This window comes from Ictidomys tridecemlineatus, chromosome 2, assembly GCF_052094955.1.
Source record: "Ictidomys tridecemlineatus isolate mIctTri1 chromosome 2, mIctTri1.hap1, whole genome shotgun sequence".
NCBI lineage: Eukaryota > Metazoa > Chordata > Mammalia > Rodentia > Sciuridae > Ictidomys > Ictidomys tridecemlineatus.
In genome coordinates, this window is record NC_135478.1 from 9,900,120 (window position 1) to 9,922,267 (window position 22,148).

Consider the following 22,148-nt stretch of genomic DNA (forward strand, 5'->3'; position numbering starts at 1 on the left):
GGCGAGCCACACCCACCCCATCGGGGACCTCCAGGAGAACTCTGAAGGCCACGGCGGCCCCAGGCCCAGCCCCGAGTTTCCCGTCTCCCCGGTGGCCGCAGGGAGGGCACGGGGCTCTCCCGCGTCCTCGCCCCTCCTCGTCCCGCCGCCCTCCCAGGCGCCGGCCTCAGAGCTCTCCTGGATGGCTCCGTCCCCGTCTGACCCCAGAGAGAGCAAAGCCCAGTCCAGCACGTGCAGCAGCCAGCGGAGGGTCCCCGGCCACAGTCGCAGGCACCCGCCCCGCCCCTGTGCGGCTGGACCAGGGCAGCCCCGCTGGGCACAGGTCACATTCCTCGGGGAGGCCGCAGGCAGGCGCCCCGCGGGTGGGCAGGCCCCTCGCAGCATGCAGCGAGGTGACACGGAACAGCACAGACAGGCGCATGCAGACGGAATCTCGAGACTCATTCATAGCTCTGTGGAAAGTGTATCTGGGGGCATGGCCGGACCTGGGCTGTGTGCAGCAGGAGGGGGCGGGGTGGGGCATTCCCAGGCCCAGGGAAGATGCTATTCCCTGTGTCCCAGGCAGGGGCTCTGTCCCCTGCTGGGTGGTGACGGAGGGGGTGTCAGGCTGGTGTGCACCAGCCCAGACAGAGGTGGCACAGATAGGGCTTTGGGATTCACCAGGGATTTCTGATACACATGGACAGGAAACAGGGAAAGAGGGAAGGGGACAGGAAACCTGGGGAAGGAACAAGTGGTATCTGGGGCAGGTCAGGGAGGGAGGCAGTGGTTAAACACAGAGAGGGTGGGGCTGGGGCTGGGACAGGGGTTTGAGCCTCAGCACCACATAAAAATAAAGGCATTGTGTTGTGTCCATCTACACCTAAAAAATAAATATTAAAAAAAATAAAAGAACACAGAGGGGGGCTTGGTGTACAGCTGTGCAGGTTATACACTGCACAAAGGGCTCCCCATCTCAGAAATCATGGATTTGCATATTTAATATAACAGTTCCTCTCATTAGCATAAAAGGTCTGATCACATCCGTGGCTTACAACAACTTCCCAGCAGACAAAGTGTGCTGTGGAAGGGGCGTCCTTTTAAGTTTGCACAAAGGTGCCTTGGAGGCTCTGCATAGAGACGGAGCGAGGGTCTCCTTCCCCCTCTACTGTGCCCACACACACCCTGAGAGAAGGGACAGGAGAAATGGAGCCGGTGTGGTGGTGCACACCTAGAATCCCAGTTGCTCAGAGGCTGAGGCAGGAGGATTGTAAGTTCAAGGTAGGTTAGTGAGACCATCTCAAGACAAGGCCGGGTGTGGCTCAGAGGCAGGGCACTCTGGGTTCCACCCCCAGTGTGGGGTGGGGGAGCTTGAGGGGGACAGGTAGGGCGGCTGGTCGTGGCCTCCACTGAGGAGGGGAGGGAGGCTGGCAGACCAGGTGAGAGGGGTGAGGGCGGGGGCTGCGGGAGTCACACAGACAGGAGACACGCGGAGGTTAGGGTAGGGTTGGACGGGAAGAGGATGACTGTTCTGGGGGATGGGGTCTTGCAGGTGTATGTCCCTGAGCTTCCCCAGGATGAGTGGGGGGACAGAGCGTTCGTCCTGGGGTGCCACGGGAGATTCCAGGGGGGGCCTGGGGTCTGGCCCAGCCGCCTGGCGGCAGCCCCTCACACCCTCAGCAAGCATGCACCCCCCGGTCGGCCACGGCGCCTGCCCGCCCCAGGCCCCGCCAAGGCAGCGTGCATGGCCTGCGTCAGTGTGCCACCGTCCAGGGGTCCAGCTGCGGCCTGCCTGCCCGCTCTGGAACAACGGAGAGGCCGGTTGGGGTGACTTTGGGGGATGGGTGGCATGGGATGGGGGCTGGGGAGGCACCTCCAGGGGAGGGGGAGCTCTTGGGAGCATCGATCCCCAAGGCCTGAGTCAGAGATCAGCTTCAGGTGTGTGCGTGGGAGGTCCCCCGGGCCTGGGCACTCAGGTGGCACAGAAGATGGGCCGGGGCCTAGCTTCTGTCCTGCAGGGTCCCTGTCCTGTCCTGGGTGCAGGGGCTGCTCTGGGGTCAGAGATGCCACTGTGACTCCCTGGAAACAGGTTGTGTCCAATTTGGTTCCCCAGGGACCGAGTGGCCGCCAGGGGACCCGGGTGTCCCCCCCTCCCTCCAGCATGTCGGCCATAATGGAGTCTCAGAGCACGTAGACACTCATCAGAAAGGACAACACTGTGCTGCTTAGAGGAGAGGGACGGCAGGAGCCAGTTACTCAAGGAGAAAAGAAAAAAGAAAAAACAAGAAGAAGAAAAGAGGGGGTGGAAGAAGACTCGGCCGGGCGTTTCTGTCGAGCACTGAAAAATCCCCAGTGCCTGGACACCGCGGCCGGCACAGGTAGACTACCTTGTAGGCCACTCTGGCCGGACACTTCTTCCCCAGACCCAGGGGCGGAGACATGTGTCTCAGCATCTGATACATGTCCGGGTAAGGCATGCGGCCCCTGGCAGCACAGAACAGAAAACGAGGGACAGAACCAAGGGAGGGGGCGGAGGAGGGGGGACGGAGGAAAACCAAAACCAAAACCAAAAAAAAAAAACAAACCACACGAGCCGAAAAATAGAGAAAGATGCAGAGAAATGATAAAATAGAGATTTCAAACAAATGGAAAAGAGGAGGAAAAAAATGGAAGAAAAGGTGATTAAAAATGAGTATTTCACTGCTCACGAGCAGGGGAGAGTCGGGCTCGACCTGGGTGGGAGCTGGGACGTGGCGGGTGCGGAGGGGGGTCTCCTGGCGGGCAGCCGGGAGCTGAGCCTGGCTCGCGGGGTCATTTTGAAAGGGGGGCGACATTCTCTGGTTTGGCTGAGGCTGGTCTCTGAGGGGGCCGAGGGGGAGGGGCCAGGCGGGGAGGGGGCTGGGGCTCGGGAGTGGGGTCCGGGGAGAGTGGAGCGTGGGGCAGAGCAGAGTCACACCCCACCCCAAGGTGGAGCTGATCTGGGGTGCCGTGGAGACCCCGGGATGGGCGGCCAGCTAAGAGCAAGCAGAGATGGCCGAGGGAACACAGGAGTGTGCGTCCATGCTTCATCGACCACATGGCCGCATTCTGTCGCCTACGCGTCTTCTAGTTCAATGCAAGAGAGAGATGGCTCTGTGTTTAGAGATATATATATATATATATATATATGAAATATATATATTGAAGACCCCAAGCCACGCTCATTCCAGGATGCTAGCAGGTTTTAGTGGAAGTCAAACCTTGCAAGCAACCCTATGAGGACATTTCTTGCCTAGGCCGAGAGGGGGGGAGATTACGCGCAATAAACTGTACATGTCCTTATAATGGATCCGACCGCTGAAAGGGAAGACACGGTTAGTGAGCGCGGCCCAGGCTGCCTCCGCCCCCGCCCCCAGCCCTCGGCGGGGCAGGGACAGCAGGGGCTGGACCTCCTGGTCTCTGGGACTGCTGCAGGCCTGGGAGAGGAGAGGTCTCTGGGGACATTCGGACACTGGGCCCCGGGAGGGTCTGGTGGCTGTGCTGGGGGTCTTAGACCCGCGCACCTCCCCACAGGCCCTGGGCTTCTTGCCTCCTGGCACAATCTATGTGGGCTACACTGAGGGGGCTGGTGACAGAGACAAGGGGGACAGCAGCGGACCTAAAATCGAAAGAGGAAGAGTTAGGAACCCGCGGCACCTCTGGCCGGGGAGGGCTTGTCTGGGCTGCAGGGCTGGAGAGACCCACCCTCCCGCCCCCTCCCTGAGGCCTCCCTGCCAGGGCGGTGGCCAGGGGACAGGAGGCCCCCTCAGTAATGCTCTTTCAGGTGCCGAGACCAGCCCCACCTACAGTCCCCATGGCTGGGGGCCTCTGAGTGTCTGCAAGGGCCTGGTGTCGAGCGCACTCAGTGCCTACCCAGGTACGGGAGAGCCAGGCTGGGCCCCCCAGCCCACAGTGGCCTCTGGTCTCCAGAGATGGACGCCCTTTCTTCAAGGTCATGGGGAGGCCAGGGCCCCACCCCCAGCCGCTCTAGTGGTTTTGTTTGAATGGTCACTGGGGAGCGATCTCAGGGTCACATGACCACTGAGCCACGTCGCCAGCCCAATTTTGTCTTTTATTTAGAGACAGGGTCTCCCTGAATTGCTTAGCACCTTGCTTTGGCTGAGGCTGGCAGTGAACTCGCGATCGCCGCTGGGTGACAGGCGTGCGTCACTGCAGCCGCTCGCTCCAGGTTTTGGAGGGGGTTCTGGGGCTCCCATCTTGTGCCAGATCTCGGCTGCCCAGCTGGGCCAGCCTCTCCCCTAGGCCCCAGCGGAGTCCACTGGAGGCTTCAGCTCCTCCCAGGGCCTGCTGCGCTAACCCTTCAGGGCCCGCAGGGCTCCCTCATACTCCGGGTGACCCTCCCCTCTCTTCCTAGGGGACAGGGCTGGCAGGGGTGAGACCCTGAGCACTTAGGCTGCAGCGCTCATAGTTCTCCTTCTCTCCTCTGGACCGAGGCAGGTGGGGTCCCTGCCAGAGCCTGGGACTCACGCCCAGGACCCGCCTGCCTACGTCCCAGCTCCGGCAGGAGGCCCCAGTGTGGCCCGAGGCCCCAGGCCCTCCTTACCAAGCGGCAGGGTCGTACTCGGCCCAGACACGCACGTATTCGTCCAGGTGGTGGGGGCCCAGGATGGAGGAGTCTCGGGTGAGGTACTCAAAGTTGTCCATGATGACGGCCACGAAGAGGTTCAGCATCTGTGGGGCCCCGGGGAGACAGACGGGGAAGTAGGAGGGAGAGAGCTGGGGCGGCTGCGGACGCACCCACTGAACTCCCGCAGAGGCCCGGGGACAGAGAGCGGCAGGGGACCCCGAGGAGACACTCGCTGACCAAGGAGGACCAGCGAGGGTGAGCTCCGGTGAGCTTGGGTGCAGACGCGAGGGAGAAGGGCAGACGGAGAGAGACCAAGATGGACGGTGGGGGGGCTGGGGAATGGGTCACACCAAGGGGACCACCGCTGGGAAGGACCCCGGATCCTCCCCCATCTGGGTCTCCAACGGGGGGGATCCTGGCAGCAATGTCTGGTGACACTTTTGGCTGTCACCCTATTGCGGGGAGGGACCGGGCTATCAGTTGGATCCGGAATGATCTCCAAACGCTCAACCTAGTGTTGGGCAGTGTTGGGAGGTGGGGCTGGGGAAGTGACCAGGTCACATGGGCTGGGACCTCCTCAACACTGACCCAGTGACAGGGTCATAACCGAAGGTGTCGGAGGTGCTGGAAACAGGAAGTGGGGGCACGCCCGGGAAGGTCTGCTGGGTCTTTGGCTCTTTCTCCGTCTCCCTCCGCTTCCTGCTGCGTGATGTCCTGCCTCCCCCAGGCCCGTCCCAGGGGCTCCAGTGCCCATGGACCCACGTGGCTGAGGCCCCGAGCCAGGAGAAGGCTCCCTCCTTCAGGCTGATTTTCTTACGCTTTTTTTTTTTTTTTGGTACCTGGGATTGAACTCGGGGGCACTCGACCACTGAGTGCCCCACCCCCAGCCCTGTTTGGTATTTAATTCAGAGACAGGGTCTCACCGAGTTGCTGAGGCTGGCTCTGCACTCGCCATCCTCCTGCCTCAGCCTCCTGAGCTGCTGGGGTTACGCTGTGCCTGACTTTCCTTGGGCTGACATGGTCATCTAGTGTCGGGGGCACCCAGAGGGTGCAAGTTGGGGTGCCCCCAAGCTCAGCGGGAGCCACAGTGGGAAGCTTGGGTTCACTGAGCCCCAGGCTGGCTGGGAGCAGCCCTGAGGGAGCAGATGGGTCTCATCCTAGAGAATCTGGTCCTGAGCCAGAGAGGGGTCCGGGCCCGCCCGGCCTCCCCGCCCGCAGACTCACCAGAAAGGAGCAGAGGAAGATGAAGGACACGAAGTAGAAGTAAGCGAACTCGTTGCCACAGTCGGCGGTCAGGATGCCCGAGTTCTTGTCACAGGGCTTCCCACTGAGGCAGGAGAGCATGATGTTGTGCCAGGCTTCCCCGGTGGCACTCCTGAGGAAGGGAGGGGCATCAGGGGCCTGGGCACCCGGCTCTGGCTGCAGGCCAAGGCCTCTTGGGAAGGGGCGCGTGTGGGTCAGACACTGGGCTCTGGAGCTGGGTGGGCTGATCTGAGCTCCAGGTCCACTGCCTCCCCTCCCTAGGACATGGGGTGGACATCCTCCTCCTTGGCTGAGCTTTAAAGCCCACGGGGACTTTTGAAATTGCTGGTGCTGGGCGAGGAGCTGGTCAGGGGCAGAAGGCTGGCTCACACACAAGGCGCTGGGCTCCACCCCCAGGATGGGGCAAGCTGAGGCCCTCGCTCCACCCGACAGGCTGGACCCGGCCCGACTGGGCACGGGGACATCTGCATAACCTACAAGCTCTCCTCCCTCCAGGTGACTCTCCTCGAGAGTCTTTTCTCCGTGGGTCACTGTGACCCGGGTGAGCTGGCCCCTCACTGTCCTCAAACGTGCCAGCCGTGTCTCAGCCACGATCCCTGTGTCAGCTGTCCCCTCTGCCTGGCCACTCTTCCTGACATCCACACGGCTCCCTCCTCACCTTTGTCCCTCTAACGTCACACCTCCAGACAGGTGTGACCAACAGGCCCTCCATCCCCTTCTTTTTGTTGTTAGATGAACCTATTTTTTTATTGCGGCAAAATTCTTAAATAGACCATTTTAACCACTTTGAAACACACGACTCGGTGGCACCAACTGCTGTCACACCGCTAGTGACTGTCAGCACCGCCCACCCCAGAACCTTCTCACCCTCCCCAATTCTGTTCCCTGTAAGTAGTAAGCTCCCTGCTCTCCGCCCCCAGCCCCACACCCCCTGTTCCACTTTCCAGCTCTGAATTCACCTCCCACCAGGGGCATCAGACACTATTTCTTTCTGTGTCCCCTTTCCTCCTCCTTTTTTTCTTTGTGTGTGTGTGGTATTGGGGATTGAACCCAGGAGTGCTCCACCACTGAGCTACTCACATTCCCAGCCCTTTTTTATTTTATTTTGACGCGGGGTCTCACTAAGTTGCCCAGCTGGCCTCGAACTTATGATCCTCCTACCTCAGCCTCCTGAATAACTGGGCTCACCACACACCCAAATCCCCATGCCCTCCTGATCTAAAATTTTATCTCCATCTAGGATCTCCTATAATTGTTTTACCAATTATGTGTCTTCCTCATGGGAAAATTAACTTCCAAAGGAGAGAAAGTGTTTTCCCTCTCCCTCTGCCGTATCCCGGGGTGTGGCAGTGCCTGCAACACAGTAGCTGCTCAATAAACCTCCGCATCCAGGCTTCACCAAAGAATCAACCTCAACAGCCTTAAGCCTCAATTTCCTCAAGTGTCGGATGGGGAGTTCAAGCGTCCCCACCTCAGGAGGCAGTCAGGGGGACTCAACGAGTTGAAGCCTGAAGAAGGCCTTCAGCAACTGCCCTGCCATGGACCCTTGCGCCCCGCACGCCCGTACCAAACTTCCCCAGAAAGGGAGGAGGAGAGTGGGACATTTAAGAGGTTAGCGCAAGTTCCCCACCGGAAGGGATGGACGCGGGCACACACACCGGAAGAGAAGAATGAAGGCCTCCCCACCCGTGGAAGGAAGAGGCCACGCCCCCTCTCACCGGAAGAGAAGCATGAGCGCCTGGAAGAAGGTCCGGAAGTTGTTGTGCTCAGTGATTTGGAACTCGTCCTCATCACTGTCCTCGTCCTCCACGTCGATGCCGATGTTGCCAAACACCTGCGGAACGGGAGGGTGACCACCAGGGCCAGCCTGCCGCCCCGCAGCCCGTGGCTTCAGGGAAGCCAGCTCCATCTCTTTGCCACCCGATTTGGGCTCCACTGGGCCGCTCCTGCCTGGGGGCGGCTGCCCCTCTGGGTGGCCCGACACCGTAGAGTGCGCGCTCACCTGCATCCCGATGATGGCGTAGATGAAGAAGAGCATGGCAATCAGCAGGCACACATAGGGCAGAGCCTGCGGGAGGGAAGGCAGTGAGGGGTGCGGGGCCCCTCGGCCCACCATTTCCTTCCCTTGTCCCAGCGCGCCCCCCACTGGTCGGGGGGCCACGTGCTGCGCGAGTGCCGCCAGCGCTGGTCACTGGGGCTCTGTGATGAGGCCTTCAGAGCTCTGAAGACACCCCAGGGGCAGGAAGTTAGATAGGAGCCCCGAAGATGGCATCCCAGGATGGCTCCTGCACAGAGTCACGTCCAGTTTGATTCCTCTGGAGCACAGGAGTCCGCTCTTCTGAGCCCTGGGCCAGGGGCAGGGGCAGGGGCTCACCTTGAAGGACTGCACGAAGGTCCAGAGAAGAATGCGGATGGTGTAACCCTGACGGAGGAGTTTGATGAGCCGGGCAGCTCGGAAGAGGCGGAGAAAACTCAGGTTGATGAAGTTATTCTGGGGAGATGGAGGGAGAGGGGTGACCATCCACCCACCCCAGGAGCTCAGAGCTGTCACCACTCACAGAGGCCCCTACATGAAGCCAACCAACAGGAAAAAAGCAAGCCAGACCCCAAATAAGGAGGGAAAGGAGAGAAAGCACTATTAATGCAATGGTGCAGAGGGAAAACTCGAAAAAAGGAAGGAAGTCAGGGGCAGAGGGTGGGAAGAAGGAAAGGCATCAACTCAAAAGCATCCGCCCTCCCTGCCAGCCCCACCCGCAGTGGGGAAAAGGAAAGAAAAGGGGGAAGGAGGAGAAGGGAACGGGGTGGGAAAGAAATAACAAAAGATCAAGGAAAAGAAAATATATCCGAATCATCCAATCAGGAAAAAAATCGAGATGGTTTTTATTTCTCCCAACAACCAAATGCACTGAGACGATAGGACACAAGCGGGTCAAGTTGCGGAACCCATCACACGTGTACGATGCACAAACACCGGGGCGGGGGCGGGGGCGGGGTGGGGGTCGCCAGCACGCTCAGGCCTGGAGGACATGTGCGGGTTCCGAGGGCATGTTACGCTCCGAGCCAGAAATGCATCTGTCACGGGACTCACCGGGCACCCTGCCCTGCCCTGCCCTGCCGAGCTGCCCACCCGCTCCTGCCCGCCCTGACCTCACCCCACGGCCAAGAGGAGCAGCGGCTGGAGCCAATGGGGAGAAGCAGAAGAGCATCTTTCCTTACCCCCTTGGCGAGCGGGAATGGGGAGGACGGGAGGGAGCTGGGGCTGTTCGGCTGCAGGGTGAGTCCTCGCTGCCCGCTGAGTCGGAGAAGATGCATTTGGGGCCCTTTTCCCCCCTCTCAGGGATGGCTTCTCAGCTTCTGGGGCTGGGTGGAGTGTCACGGGACCAGGCCTGCGGGAAGCAGGAACGACTCAGCTCCCATGGGGCGGGTGAGCTCCGAATTAACCCCCAGCCCACCAAGGGGCAGGTGCCGGGGGCCGGGAGGTGGGGCCGTCCCTGCCCCCAGGACCTCCCTGGGTGGACTCTGATTTGCTCAAAAAAGCTTGTGTGCTCACTGCCTCTGTGTCCTCCCACCCAAGCTAAAAGTGGAGCAGGAGGCTGGTGGGCATGGGGGTCACAACTCATGGGTGTTAACATGACCGTCCTGAGGCTTCAGGGGACCCTGGCTGGGGGGCTAGAAATCCCAAGTGGACCTGTTTGGCCAGCGAAGCTAATTTGTTGGGCCTGAGTAGCATCTTTTTATTTGATTATGAAAAACAGTTGACATCGTTTAAAAATAAGATGTGGGCACTGTCTGGTTTGGGGCAGGCCTGGGCCCCTATGGCCCTGGAGGCTGGCCACACGCCCTGCAGCTTTCCAAGGCCCCTCGTTCGAGCAGTGGTGCTGGCTTTCCTGGCTCATGGCCTCTGAGTGATCCCTGCCTCGGGCAGACGCGGAAACCTTCCGTCGCTGGCTGGGACTTGGGGGGTGGGAGGCGGGGGGTAGTGGGTCTCCTGCTAAGGGGACCCCACCTGGAGTCTGGCCTAAGGGATTCGTGGGAGCAGCGATTCAGGCCCCATGGCAAGGCCCAGCACTGCTGAGCCCTCACCCGCGAATGGCACAGGGCGACCCATACGGGGAGCCCAGGTATGGCAGCAACCCTCCCGGTTTCAAGCGTGTGCCAATTTGGGCAATGATGACATGGACATTGTCCTTGGTGCTTCTGGGGCACAGGGTTGGGGGGACTCCCCGCTATGGGGCCTGTGTCTGTCAGTAGCTCTGGCCTGGGAGTGGAATTTCCGAGGTTGGCAAGAGGCCTCTCGGTTGGCTGGGGAGTCAGGTGTTCTATGGGATGCAGCAGCTGGCCCTTAGGCCTGGTGGCCGAAGGGGCTGGGCCCTACCTGACCACACTGGGCCTGTCAGTGAGAACACCCAAGTTCTCACCAGAGCCCCAGCCCAGCTTGGTTCCGAGATCACCCTCCGTGCCCCTGACCTGACCCCAGCCCTGCCTGGCCACCCAGCTCCACCTGGGGACGGGGCCAACAGCCCAGGTGTCCCCAGCCCCCTCCCGTACACCCCCAGAGTGCAAGCCATCCCTTCCATGGGGCGGATCATAACATGTGGACTCGGGAGCATGCAGAGGCAGGCAGCCCTGGAAGCAGCCTCGGGGCTCAGGATGGAGCCTGCCACCAGGCGGAAGCAGCGGGATCTGGCAGGGAGACGTGCAGACAGCATGCTGCCCCTGGGGAGCCGGGGGAGGAGACACGAGGGAGGTGGGGTGGGACCGGCAGCCCTCGTCCACCCGTCTCTTCCTGCACCACGTCCTGAGTGCCCCCTCCTAGCTTCCCCAGACCCTGCCCTGCCACTGGCCACAGGCCCTGGGGGCATGGAGTCCTTCCCTTTGTGGTCCTCTCTCCAGTGACGGCTCAGAGCCTGGTGTCCCTCGAGCATGCAGAAGGACATGGGAACCACCTGCCCAAGGGATGCACAGAAATTCTGCCCCCTGCAGACCCCTCCTCCTGCCCGACCTCAGCCCAAAGCTCCAGACGCCCCCGCTGCCTGCCTCCCGGGTCCTGCGGGGACCTCAAACTCACCACGCCCACTCCTCCTCCTCCCAGGGCCAGCTCCCTCCTGCCCAGTCCAGCCCCATGCTCTGAGCCAGTCCCTCCAGTTCCCTGCTGCCTCCACTGCCACCTGTCACCTCTTGCTGGGACCTGGTGCCCACCTCCAGCCCAGCCTCATCTCACTGTATCCAGGCGCTGTCACCTCAACCATTTCAAATCACATCACCGCTTCAGTCTTTCCAGGCCTTTCCTGGTGCGTAAGATTCCACAGCAGCGGCCCCTGGCAGGGCCCCTCCCTCCCCAGCTCTCCGCTAGCTTTCCTCTGCCGCTTTGCTCCAGCCACAGCCCCTCACCTGCAGCCCCACCCCTGCTTTCTCCCCTGCCCCAGGGCCTTTTCACCCACCGTCCTGGGGCCGGGAATGCCCTTTTCTCCCCTCTCTACCTTGTTCATGCTGCTCAGCCTTCAGCTTGCAGAGAAGCTACGATTTCAAGTGGAGGTCAAGGGTTACTGGACCAATACCTGCCACCCCCACCTCACTCAGGCAAGGGGCAGAGACGGTGGCTGGCTCTGCCCACCTTGCAGTTGGTGATCATTCCCTGTTCGGTGGAGGAGTGCGCTGTCCGCAGGGAGGGATCCAGTGCAAAATGCCACCAGTGGGGCCCTTCAGGGGCTCCTTGGTGATGACGGGCAGAAGGGCAGAGGTGGGAGGGGAAGGGGCGGAGTCAGAGGGAGAGATGAAGGAGGTGTGTGCTGGGTGGGGTTTGGCCCTTCAGGGTGGGTGCAAGTAATATAGGAGAGGGACTGCGTGAGTGCGCGCGTGTGTGCGTGCATGTGTGTGCGTGCAAGAGGTAAAGCCATAGAGAGGAAAAGTGTGAATTACAGGCCATACCTGCGCCAGGTGTGCGCTGGCTGAGCACTTACTGGGTGTGGGTGCAGCGTGCGCACCTGCCTATCAGGGCTGCAGGGAGAGCCTCAGTGGGCCACCAGACCCGAGTCTGTCCACTCTGGGTTCCTCTGTCCCTAAATTTTTGCTTGCATGCCGCCTCGCCCTGAGGCCTCCCTGCTGGCCTGGGAGCATCTCTATTGATGGAGGCCGGGGAGCAGTGGGCTTGCAAGGGGTTGAGGCTGGAGGCCAGAGGGGAGAGAGTGGAAGAGATTCAGGGGCGGCAGGAGGTGGGTAGTGGGTTTGGGCTTCCCGAGCTGAACCGGGCGGCAGTGCGGGGAGGTGGCTGGGCGTGGTGGGCCTGGGGAGCTGCGTGTGGGTGATGCTGGCGGCCGGCCCTTGGGTCCCGGATGGAACACCGGGCCAGGCACAGTCCTTTTTCTGCAAATGATGAAAACCCACCCGAATGGAAACCCTCCATCCAGAACCTTCGAGGAACACCCAGAGCGGGAGGGGAAGGCGGGTGGGGCGGGGAGACGGACAGACGGGAGCGGGAGGGAGGGGAGGCAGGCACCCCCAGGAAGCCAGGGCAGGCCATGCGTGCGGATGCGAGATGCTTCACAGTTAATGTAAGGCATTTAGACTTCAGAAAGAAGTAACACCAACCGGATTCTAGATGCGGATGTTGAAGATGGAGGGGGGCGGGCGGGCGGGGGCGGTTGGGGGCGGAGTTCAGCGTTTTTTAGGTTGATTTGTAACCAGTGCCAAAAAACCAATGGGTTTCGGTTCCGGGCGGGGAGTGGGGGTGGTGGTGGCGGTGGGTTGGGAGATAAGTCATTGGTGTATGAACACACAGACCACGTCATGGATGAACAAATGAATTTCATAGTGCATTTTGATTGGATGAGTTTTTCAGACGGCGTTGTGCCAATATACAGTTTAAACAGCAGGCATGGAAAGAGACAAGACAAGAAACAGTCATTATCCACCGCGCAGCGCCAACCCGCCCCCAGGCCGCTCGGCACCCTCCCCCCACCTGCCCTCCCGGGGCCTGGCTCCCCCGCTGCAGCGTGGCTGGGCTCTGGCCTCAGACCTGGTGCCTTACCTGGGAGGCAGAGCGGGGCCCTGAGACCTAACAGCTGGGACCTGGTCATGCCCCAGGGCCCAGACACCCCCTGAAGCCTTGCCCTCAGGATATGACCATGCAGGGCTGGCTACCACACTGCCCAGGTACGCACGGCAACAACAGCAATAACAATAATAGTAACCACCGTTAGGGAGACTTCCTGGGAGACTCTGTGCCAAGCATTTCACGTGGAGTGTCCTCATCTGTAAAAACGCTGCCGCTCCCCCTAGAACACCCCACCTCTGGGAGCAGGTGTCCTCCCGCTACTCTGTTTTGCTTTGCACCCCCCCTTCCCCCTGCAGCATCATTACCATGCCTGGCACACAGTAGGCACTCAATGTGTGCATGAATGGGAGTCATATAAGGAACTGATGGGATCAGTTGCACCAGTTCTGCCCACTCTACGGGACACAGGTGACATAGCTGCCCGCACGCCGGTGGCTGGTACAGAGGGCTGCTTGGCTACTGCGATGTCCTAGTATCTAGGCTCCTATGCCTTCCGGCCAGACGGGACACACAGCTGGGCGTCCGGCCCTGCAGACCTCTCACTGGCAAATGGAAGTTTCAACCAACTCCTCCACTTGTCCTGGGGAGCTGAGCAGCCCCTCCCAGCTCCTCACCCAAAGGGACAAGGGTTTCGGGCTCTCCTGCGCTCGGTGGCACGGTGAGCTGTTATGGCTGCCAGGCGGGGCCCTGGGTCAGACCCTCGCTCTCTGCCAAGGAAGAGCACCTGGGGGTCCTGGTGGGGAAGCCTGCAGGTGGGGGAGACTCCTCTAGAGAAAGCCTTCAGGGCTGGGGAGGGTCCTGGCTCTGCTGCAGCTGAGGGCACAGAGGTGGCCGTGATGCCCAGGTGCTGGGCGGGACCCATCAGCAACGCCCCCTTCTCTGTGGCAGCCTCCTGGAAGGAGGGTGGGGGATGGGCCCCAGGATCTCCTTCCTGGGTGACAAGTGGGGACGCCCTGGGGCTGCCAAGGTGCTCCCCAGAGTCACCAGGGCGGGTCTCTTCACTCCCCGGGGTTGCCTAGGCCAGTGGGCGGTGCCTGGGGGGTCAGGAGGGACGGTGGGCTGGCCCCTGCTGCTCTGTGGCTTTGGTCTTGGAAGTGGCCCCTCCGCACTTCAGCGCCTGGGCAGGTAACAGCTCCCAGGTGGCCGGCAGCTGGTGGCCCGAGTCCCTTCCCTTCCTCTCTGTCCTTTTCAGGGAAAGGACATCCCCTTGGGGGATTCTCTGTGCGGAGCCCGTCCACGGAGATGCTTGGCACAGCGGGTCCTCGGCGGTTAGCATTATTTTTACTGTCATTAGGCGCCGTCCATCCCACCCGGCCCCGCCTCCACACTCTTCTCCTTCTGCTCCCCACCATCTCCCGAGGGCCCCAAGCCTGGGTTCGCTGGCAAATGGCCAAGGAGAGGGCCTGGGCAGGACCTCTGGGGTCTGGGAACGAAGGAAGGGCGTGGGCCTGACCAAGGACCTGCCGCCTCTCCTACGGGGGCAGAGGAGGGTGGGTGTCCTGGGGACTCTCCTGGGGCCCCGGGAGTGTCATCCCTGCCTTGGCCTGAGGACCGGGGTGCCCTCCTGCCTGTGAGCCGCAGGGGGTCTGTGCAGTCAAGTGACAGCAGGGGTCTCTCTGGCCCCACTGGGTGTCCGGATGGGCTAGCCTGGGGGCCTCCGGCCCTTGACACACCTATCTGCATTGTTTGTTCACAGTCACGGCGGAGAGGCAGGGAAGCCCACCCTGTAGTGTGGCCCCACATCTGGGCTTTGGATGCCCTCATGTCCCTCACTGTCCTCCTAAGGGCTGCCCTGTCCCCAGGGCCCCGGTTCTCCTTGAGGTTCCCGCCAAGCACTGGCCGCAGCCAACTATGGTGCCAGAATCTGTAGTGTCAGTACCCGCCCACCCCCCCCACCATGCCACCCCCCAGTCCAGCCCCGAGACCCCAGAAAGAAGCCGGCAGGAGACTTACCCCAAACTCGGTCACGAGGATGTCTGTGATGCTGCCCAGAACAGTCACAAAGTCGAAGATGTTCCAGGCATCGCGGAAATAATTCTAGAACAGGGACCCACAAGACAGAGATGCCAACAAGGGCTCCAGGCCCCCGTCCCCAGCTGGCAGGGGCAGGACAGCTGGTGCCCGGGGACAGTCACACCCACTCAAAGGCCCTGCTGCCAGTCTAGGGCTGCTGGAGGGCTTCTGCTGAGTCCCCTCCGGGGCCTCCAGGCCTGGCCTTCCTCTGCTGGGGAGGGGGCTGCCCTCTGGGGCTGAGGCCGCTCTCCAACACTTGGGAGGGCTCTCCAAGCCCTGCTTGCTCTATAGAGGACGTCACTGCGCCTCACAAGGCCCCCAGAGGGAAAGAGCATCACCCATTTTCACTTGGAGGAGGTCAGCAGCCGAAGGGGGGCCCTGCTCTGCACCCAGGTGAGTCGAGGTTAGGACCCTGCTGGGCCTACAGCACACCCACTAAGGGAGGGAAGGTTCTCGGTTCAAATCCCAGCTCTACTACTGGAGCTGTGTGGCTATGGGCAAGTGGCTTGATCTCTCTGTGCCTCCATTTCCTGATCTGGAGAAGGAGGACAGAGGTCACTGGGCACTGGAGGAAGGGCCTTGAGGCCTTCCAGGCACACACAGGGCTACACTTCCTGGCCCCTGGTTAGATGGGGCTGTGTGGCTGAGGTAGCATAGTCACTCCTGCCTGTGACCAGCAACATCCAGATAGCAGCTATTCCATAAGCCTGGGTCGTGAGTAAACAGAAGGCGAAAATTCCCTGTGTCGCAGGTGGAGGAAAAAAAACCCCCAAACCACCTTTGTTGATTAAAGCCACTGAGAGGTAGGGTTTTTTGTTACTGCAGCTTAACTTGATCTATCCTGACTGATACGTCTCTGGGCTGGCGGCTGGCTCAACTCAGACACCCTGGGACAGCTGTGTTGTTAAAATTTTGAAATACCCCACACCATCTGATAAAAACCCCAGCCCTGAGCCCCCTGAGAGTCCCCTGCTCCCCTTAACTTGGCACTGAAATGAGGACGCTTGGTCCTTTTGGAGAGGGGCCTTCCTCCAGTTTCCTCCTCCAGCACCCTGCTGTGTCCCCCTGACGCAGGCCAGGACCTGGGCCTCATTCTCAGTGGCCAGCGGAGGGCCTGACCCCAGGCAGCCCTGCAGCCTGGAAGGATCCACATTTCAGAACTCGGCTTCCCTCGGAGCTGCAGCTCCGGGCCTCGGGGTTCTGGGGGGCAGGGGGTCACAAGGGTCGCTACTGAGTATTCAGCAGGCGACACTGTTTGAAACTGCCTGAGAGGAATGCAGGCACTTCTGGTGTGTGGCAGGGGCTGCTGGGACCTCCCCACGTCCCCACGCATTTCAGAGGAGACGGGGCGAGGTCAGGGCGGTCTGGCCGCAGACCCCTCTCTGTGGCCCCTGGAAGCGGCCTGGACTGTGACCACAGCCAGAGAGGACGCAGCTCCCTCCTCGGCGCCCCTGCCCTCTGCTGCCACCTGGAGGCCCCCAGTGGAGCTGATCCCCAGTGGCCTGGACTTCCCTGGCCCTCCCCACCGCCCCCCCCCTGTCCTTGGCCAGGTGACCTTGCAGACACATCCTGGCACTCAGTCCTGTGGCAAGCTCTGCTCCTGAGGAATCCCAGGTGAAGCCCGCCCCCCAGGTGTTTGGGGACCCGCCTTGAGCCCCGGGGTACAGGGCCCCCCTCTGTTGCTTGACTCCCACGGGGGAAAGTTGGGGCTTTGTGTCAAATGGGAAGGGGAGCTCGGGGCAGGATTGGCCAGGGCGAGGGACAGCGGCCTCGGCCCCGCAGGAGAGCCGCTTGGTCAGTGGAGGCCAGCTCCTCTTGGCCTGGGGACCCGGTGCCAGACCTCTTCATGGTCAAGAGCTGGACACCAGGAGACCAGGGGACTTGGTGGGGCCACACACTGGCAGGGGGCGGGGCACCTCTAGGAGCCTGGGCCGTGATCTTCCTGTGATCCACGCGGGCCACACAGCCCACAGGTGGCACCCTCCACCAGGCTGGTGCTGATGCCAGCGCTCACAGTCCTGGTGTGACTCAGACCCCAGGTACTCATGGACAGCCACACACCGGAGTCCCAGCTACTCAGGAGGCTGAGGCGGGAGGACCCCACGTTGGAGGTCAGCTTCAACAACTTCCTGAGGCCCTGACTCACGAAAACAGAAGCAAAGCTCTGCTCTACCCCTGAGGGGGTGGCTCCCAGGTAAGGAGAGTCGGCCTGGGCTCAGACCTCAACGCTGTAAAGACCACACCGCACCGCAGCACAGCACACACAGCACACAGCACCACACCACACAGCAACACACAGCAACACAGCACCACACCACACCACACAGGAACACAGCACCACACACACCACACAGCACAGCAACACACAGCACACAGCAACACACACACCACACAGCACAGCACACACAGCACACAGCAACACACACACCACACAGCACAGCAACACACAGCAACACAGCACAGCACACAGGAACACAGCACCACACACACCACACAGCACAGCAACACACAGCACACAGCAACACACACACCACACAGCACAGCACACACAGCAACACACCACACCACACAGGAACACAGCACCACACACACCACACAGCACAGCAACACACAGCACACAGCACAGCAACACACACACCACACAGCACACACAGCAACACACACACCATACAGCACCACACACACCACACAGCATAGCACCACACAGCACCACACCACACAGCACAGCACCACACAGCACAGCACCACACAGCACAGCAACACACCACACACACCACACAGCACCACACACACCACACAGCACCACACACACCACACAGCACCACACAGCGCAGCACCACACAGCACCACACCACACAGCGCAGCACCACACAGCACAGCACCACACACACAGCACAGCACCACACCACACACACCACACAGCACACACCACACAGCACAGCACCACACCACACAGCACACAGCACCGCACCACACCACACAGCACACAGCACCGCACCACACCACACAGCACACAGCACCGCACCACACCACACAGCACCACACACACCACACAGCACCACACAGCGCAGCACCACACAGCACCACACCACACAGCACAGCACCACACAGCACAGCACCACACCACACCACACAGCACAGCACCACACCACACAGCACCACACCACACAGCACAGCACAGCACCACACCACACCACACCACACAGCACAGCACCACACAGCACAGCACCACACCACACCACACAGCACAGCACCACACAGCACAGCACCACACCACACCACACCACACCACACCACACCACACACAGCACCACACCACACCACACCACACCACACCACACCACACAGCACAGCACCGCACCACACCACACAGCACCACACACACAGCACAGCACCACACAGCACAGCACCACACAGCACAGCACCACACCACACCACACAGCACAGCACCACACCACACCACACCACACCACACAGCACAGCACCACACCACACAGCACCACACCACACCACACAGCGCAGCACCACACAGCACCACACCACACCACACCACACAGCACAGCACCACACCACACAGCACCACACCACACCACACAGCACAGCACCACACCACACAGTGCAGCACCACACCACACCACACACACCACACAGCACCACACCACACAGTGCAGCACCACACCACACCACACACACCACACAGCAACACACACACCACACCACACACACCACACACACCACACACACCACACAGCACCACACACACCACACACACCACACACACCACACACACCACACGGCGCAGCACCTGTTGGTGGGCAGCACCTCTGGAGGTGGCCCTAGACCACCATTCCTTTTTTGGGGGGACTGAACCCAGGGCCTTGGCCTGGGAGGCGAGCACCCCAGCAGCTGAGCCGTGTCCCCAGCCCCCGTCATTCAATTTTAGGGACCTCCCCAAGTGCTGCTGATGGGGACAAAGCCGTTTCTCTGGGGGGCAAAGGCCAGTGGCGGCCTTTCTGACAGCCCTTCCCGGCACCTGCTGGTGGCCCTCTGCACCAGGCTCCTGGATCTGGCGTCCCAGGGGCCCTGTGGGGGAGGGGCTGGCGAGCTCCCTTGGCGGATGGCCGCGTTAAGCCCTGGGTGGACGGGGGCTCCTGAGCGGCTGGCTGAGACCAGGGGCTGCGGCCCAGGACAGCTGACGTCCTGCTTCAAGGTCCAGCTTGGCCTCTCACTGGGGACCTTCGGGAGGCCCCCTAACCTTCAGTCTGGATCTGAGTGTGCCCCAGGGCCTCTGCGTTGAAGCTTGCTCTCCAGCTGTGGCTCCACTGGAGGTGGGGAACCCTCAGGAGGAAGTTAGGTTCTTGGGGACGTGCCCTTGAAAAGGACACCGGGACCCTGGCCCTTCCTCTTCCTCTCTCCTTGGCTTCCCGGCTGCCTTGTGGGGACCACCTTGCTCTACCGTGCCCTTCCGTGAGCCTCCCTGTAGGCTCAAAGCCAAGCAGGCCCAGCAACCACAGACGGAGACCTTTGAAACTGTGAGCCAGAGTGACCTTTTTCTCCTTATAAGTAAACAACCTCAGGTGTTCTGTCACAGTAATGGAAAACTGACCAGCACATCTACCTTCAAGACGAAAGAAAACACTCGAGTTGAGTTAGCGGCTGGAGAAAAATAAAGAAGTGATCTTCTCTCCCTAATTTCACAGACCCCCCCCCCCCCCCATCCTCAGCTCTCCTTGAGGCTGAGGGTCCTGGGCTGAGACTACATGCAGTAGACGAGACGAAATCAAGTCAGCGGCTCATGGAACGCATTTAAAAGAAAAAGAAAAATGGAGAATCGACAGCTTCAGAGCACAAGGCAGGCGGGAGGCTGGCCACCGACTTCCCTGGCCTGGCTGAGGCTGTCTGGGTGCTGGCTCCACAGTTAGGTGGACTCCCCCAGTGGATTGTGGGTAAAACTGTTTGAATCCCCCAGACTTGACCTCCCTGGTCTGCTTCCTTGTCTCTGAAACGGCTGACAATTCCTTTCCCTCCTTGGGATCCTCTGGAGGAAAAGCTGAATCCTTATGTCCCTGGCCCAGCAGGTCACCAAAGTGCCTGGTCTCGCTGGTGTCCCTTGAATCTCTGGGGAGGGGCTGAAGTCACGGGAGCTGTGCAGCCGCCACCTGGGTGGGGCCTGGGGACCGGGTGGGGAGACCCTCAGCCCCGCCCAGAGCGGGCCCCCAGCGCAGGGCAGAGCCCAGGCCACTCACCAGAATCCCGAAGGCCATGACCTTGAGCAGGCACTCCAGGGAGAAGAGCGAGGTGAAGACGATGTTGAACACCCGCAGAGCGTTCTCATAGGCCACCGAGGCGCCGTAGAACTGGGGGGAGGGGGGTGTCAGCAGCGGCTGTGGCCCTGGTCCTCCCGGGAGTGACCTGGCCCGCCCAACCCGCCCAGCAAGGGCTGAGGGAGCACCGAGGGTCCAGAGCCACCGCCCGGAGTCTCTGCACGCTCAGGGTCAAAACTGTCTTGAGACCGTCCCGGCCTCTGTGTCCTGGGCCGCCTGGCCGCGCCGCAGGGCAGTGTCCACCGCCCCCCGTAGCACCCCTTGTTCTTTGCCTTGTGCAGCACTGGACCGAGCCCGGGGGCTTCTCCACCCGCTACCGCCACAGCCCGTTTCGTATTTTTTTTGAGACAGAGTCTCGCTTAGTTGCTGAGGGTCTTCGAAGTAGACTGGCCTTGAACTTGCCATCCTCCTGCCTCAGCCTCCCCCGTGGCTGGGGTTACAGCTGTGCCCCACCCCACCCAACTTGCGCTTTGCTTTTATTTATTTTTCAAACATTTTTAATTCCTTTATTTTATTTATTCATTTTTCTGTGGTGTTGAGGACGGAACCCAGGGCCTCACACATGTGAGGCCAGAGCTCTACCGCTGAGCCGCAGCCCCAGCCCCGTGTACCACTGGGTTTCATCCTCAGCACCACATAAAAATAAAGGAAATAGAGATCCATTGAAAACTAAAAAAAAAAAAGATTTTAAATTAAAAAAACACGTTTATAATTTTTAACTGACACATAATAATTGTACATTTTTATGGAGCACACTGTGATATTTCACAACGTGCAATGATCATAAAGGTAACTGGCATCTCCATCAGAACCTTAGCATTTCTAGAACTCTCTCTCTCTCTCTCTCTCTCTCTCTCTCTCTCTCTCTCTCTCTGTGGTGCTGGGATTGAACCCAGGGCCTTTGCATGCAAGGCAAGCCCCTACCAACTGAGCTACAGCCCCAGCCCCTCAGCCTTCTCCTTTTTAAAAGCTTAACATCCATTAAGATTTAAGTAAATCTTAAGTGAAAAAGTGCAACTGTCTTCATTCTTTTATTATTATTTTTTAGTTATTTTTGGTGCCAGGGATTGAACTCAGGGGCCTCGACCACTGAGCCCCTTCCCCAGCCCTATTTTGTATTTTATTTAGAGACGGGGTCTCTCTGAGTGGCTTAGGGCCTCGCCATTGCTGAGGCTGGCTCTGAACTCGGGATCCTCCTGCCTCAGCCTCCAGAGCCGCTGGGATTTCAGGCGCGCACCAGGGGCCCGCCCGGCAAAAGTGTGAGTTTTAAGGAATCAAACCTCCCCAAGAGTTCAACGGCACAGTCCTGGGCCTCCTGTTTACAGTAATTAAACAAAACCCCAAACAGCTGCAGCGTGAGAGGCCCGTCACCCAGGGAGTGTGCAGACGGCTGGCCGCTGGGTGGGGGGGCCGATGGTAGGCAGGGCGGCCAACTCGTGAATGGTGCCGCTGGGGTGGAGCCCAGGGCTGGCACCAGCGCCCCGCCGGCTCCCCGAGGCCCTGCACCTGGTTCACGGCCTTCAGCCCCCGGGGTGCGTGGGTTGGGGGAGAGCACGTCCCTGCAGGCGGGGTCGGGTTTAGGCGTCTGAGGACTGTCTGGGACGTTTCCCCAGAGCAGGGCCCCGTGCAGGGGAGGCCTCAGGGGAGCTCGGTCCAGTTTTTTCACTGTCAAGAACTCACAGCCAGGCTGCGTGCAGAGCCCCACACCTGTCACCCCGCGGCTCGGGAGGCTGAGGCAGGAGGATGGTGAGTTCAAAGCCAGCCTCAGCAAAGGTGAGGCCCTGAACAACTCAGGGAGGCCCTGTCTCCAAAACATACAAACTCGGGCTGGGGCTGGGGCTCAGTGGTCAGCGCCCCGGGTTCAATCCCCGGCACAAAGAAAAAGAGACTGGCCAGGTGGCGGGCACGG

The 22,148-nt window shown here is 60.6% G+C and overlaps 1 protein-coding gene across 1 annotated transcript in view; it reads right to left on the reverse strand.

Annotated features, from left to right (window-relative positions):
* The window catches only part of Cacna1a (calcium voltage-gated channel subunit alpha1 A), a 168,258-nt gene that overhangs the window by 12,470 nt on the left and 133,640 nt on the right, over positions 1-22,148 (reverse strand). The window contains 8 exon segments of the mRNA XM_078025870.1: positions 3,219-3,315; positions 4,562-4,689; positions 5,810-5,960; positions 7,567-7,682; positions 7,851-7,916; positions 8,223-8,339; positions 14,856-14,939; positions 20,162-20,272. Of these exon segments, the coding sequence (XP_077881996.1) occupies positions 3,219-3,315; positions 4,562-4,689; positions 5,810-5,960; positions 7,567-7,682; positions 7,851-7,916; positions 8,223-8,339; positions 14,856-14,939; positions 20,162-20,272 (870 nt within the window).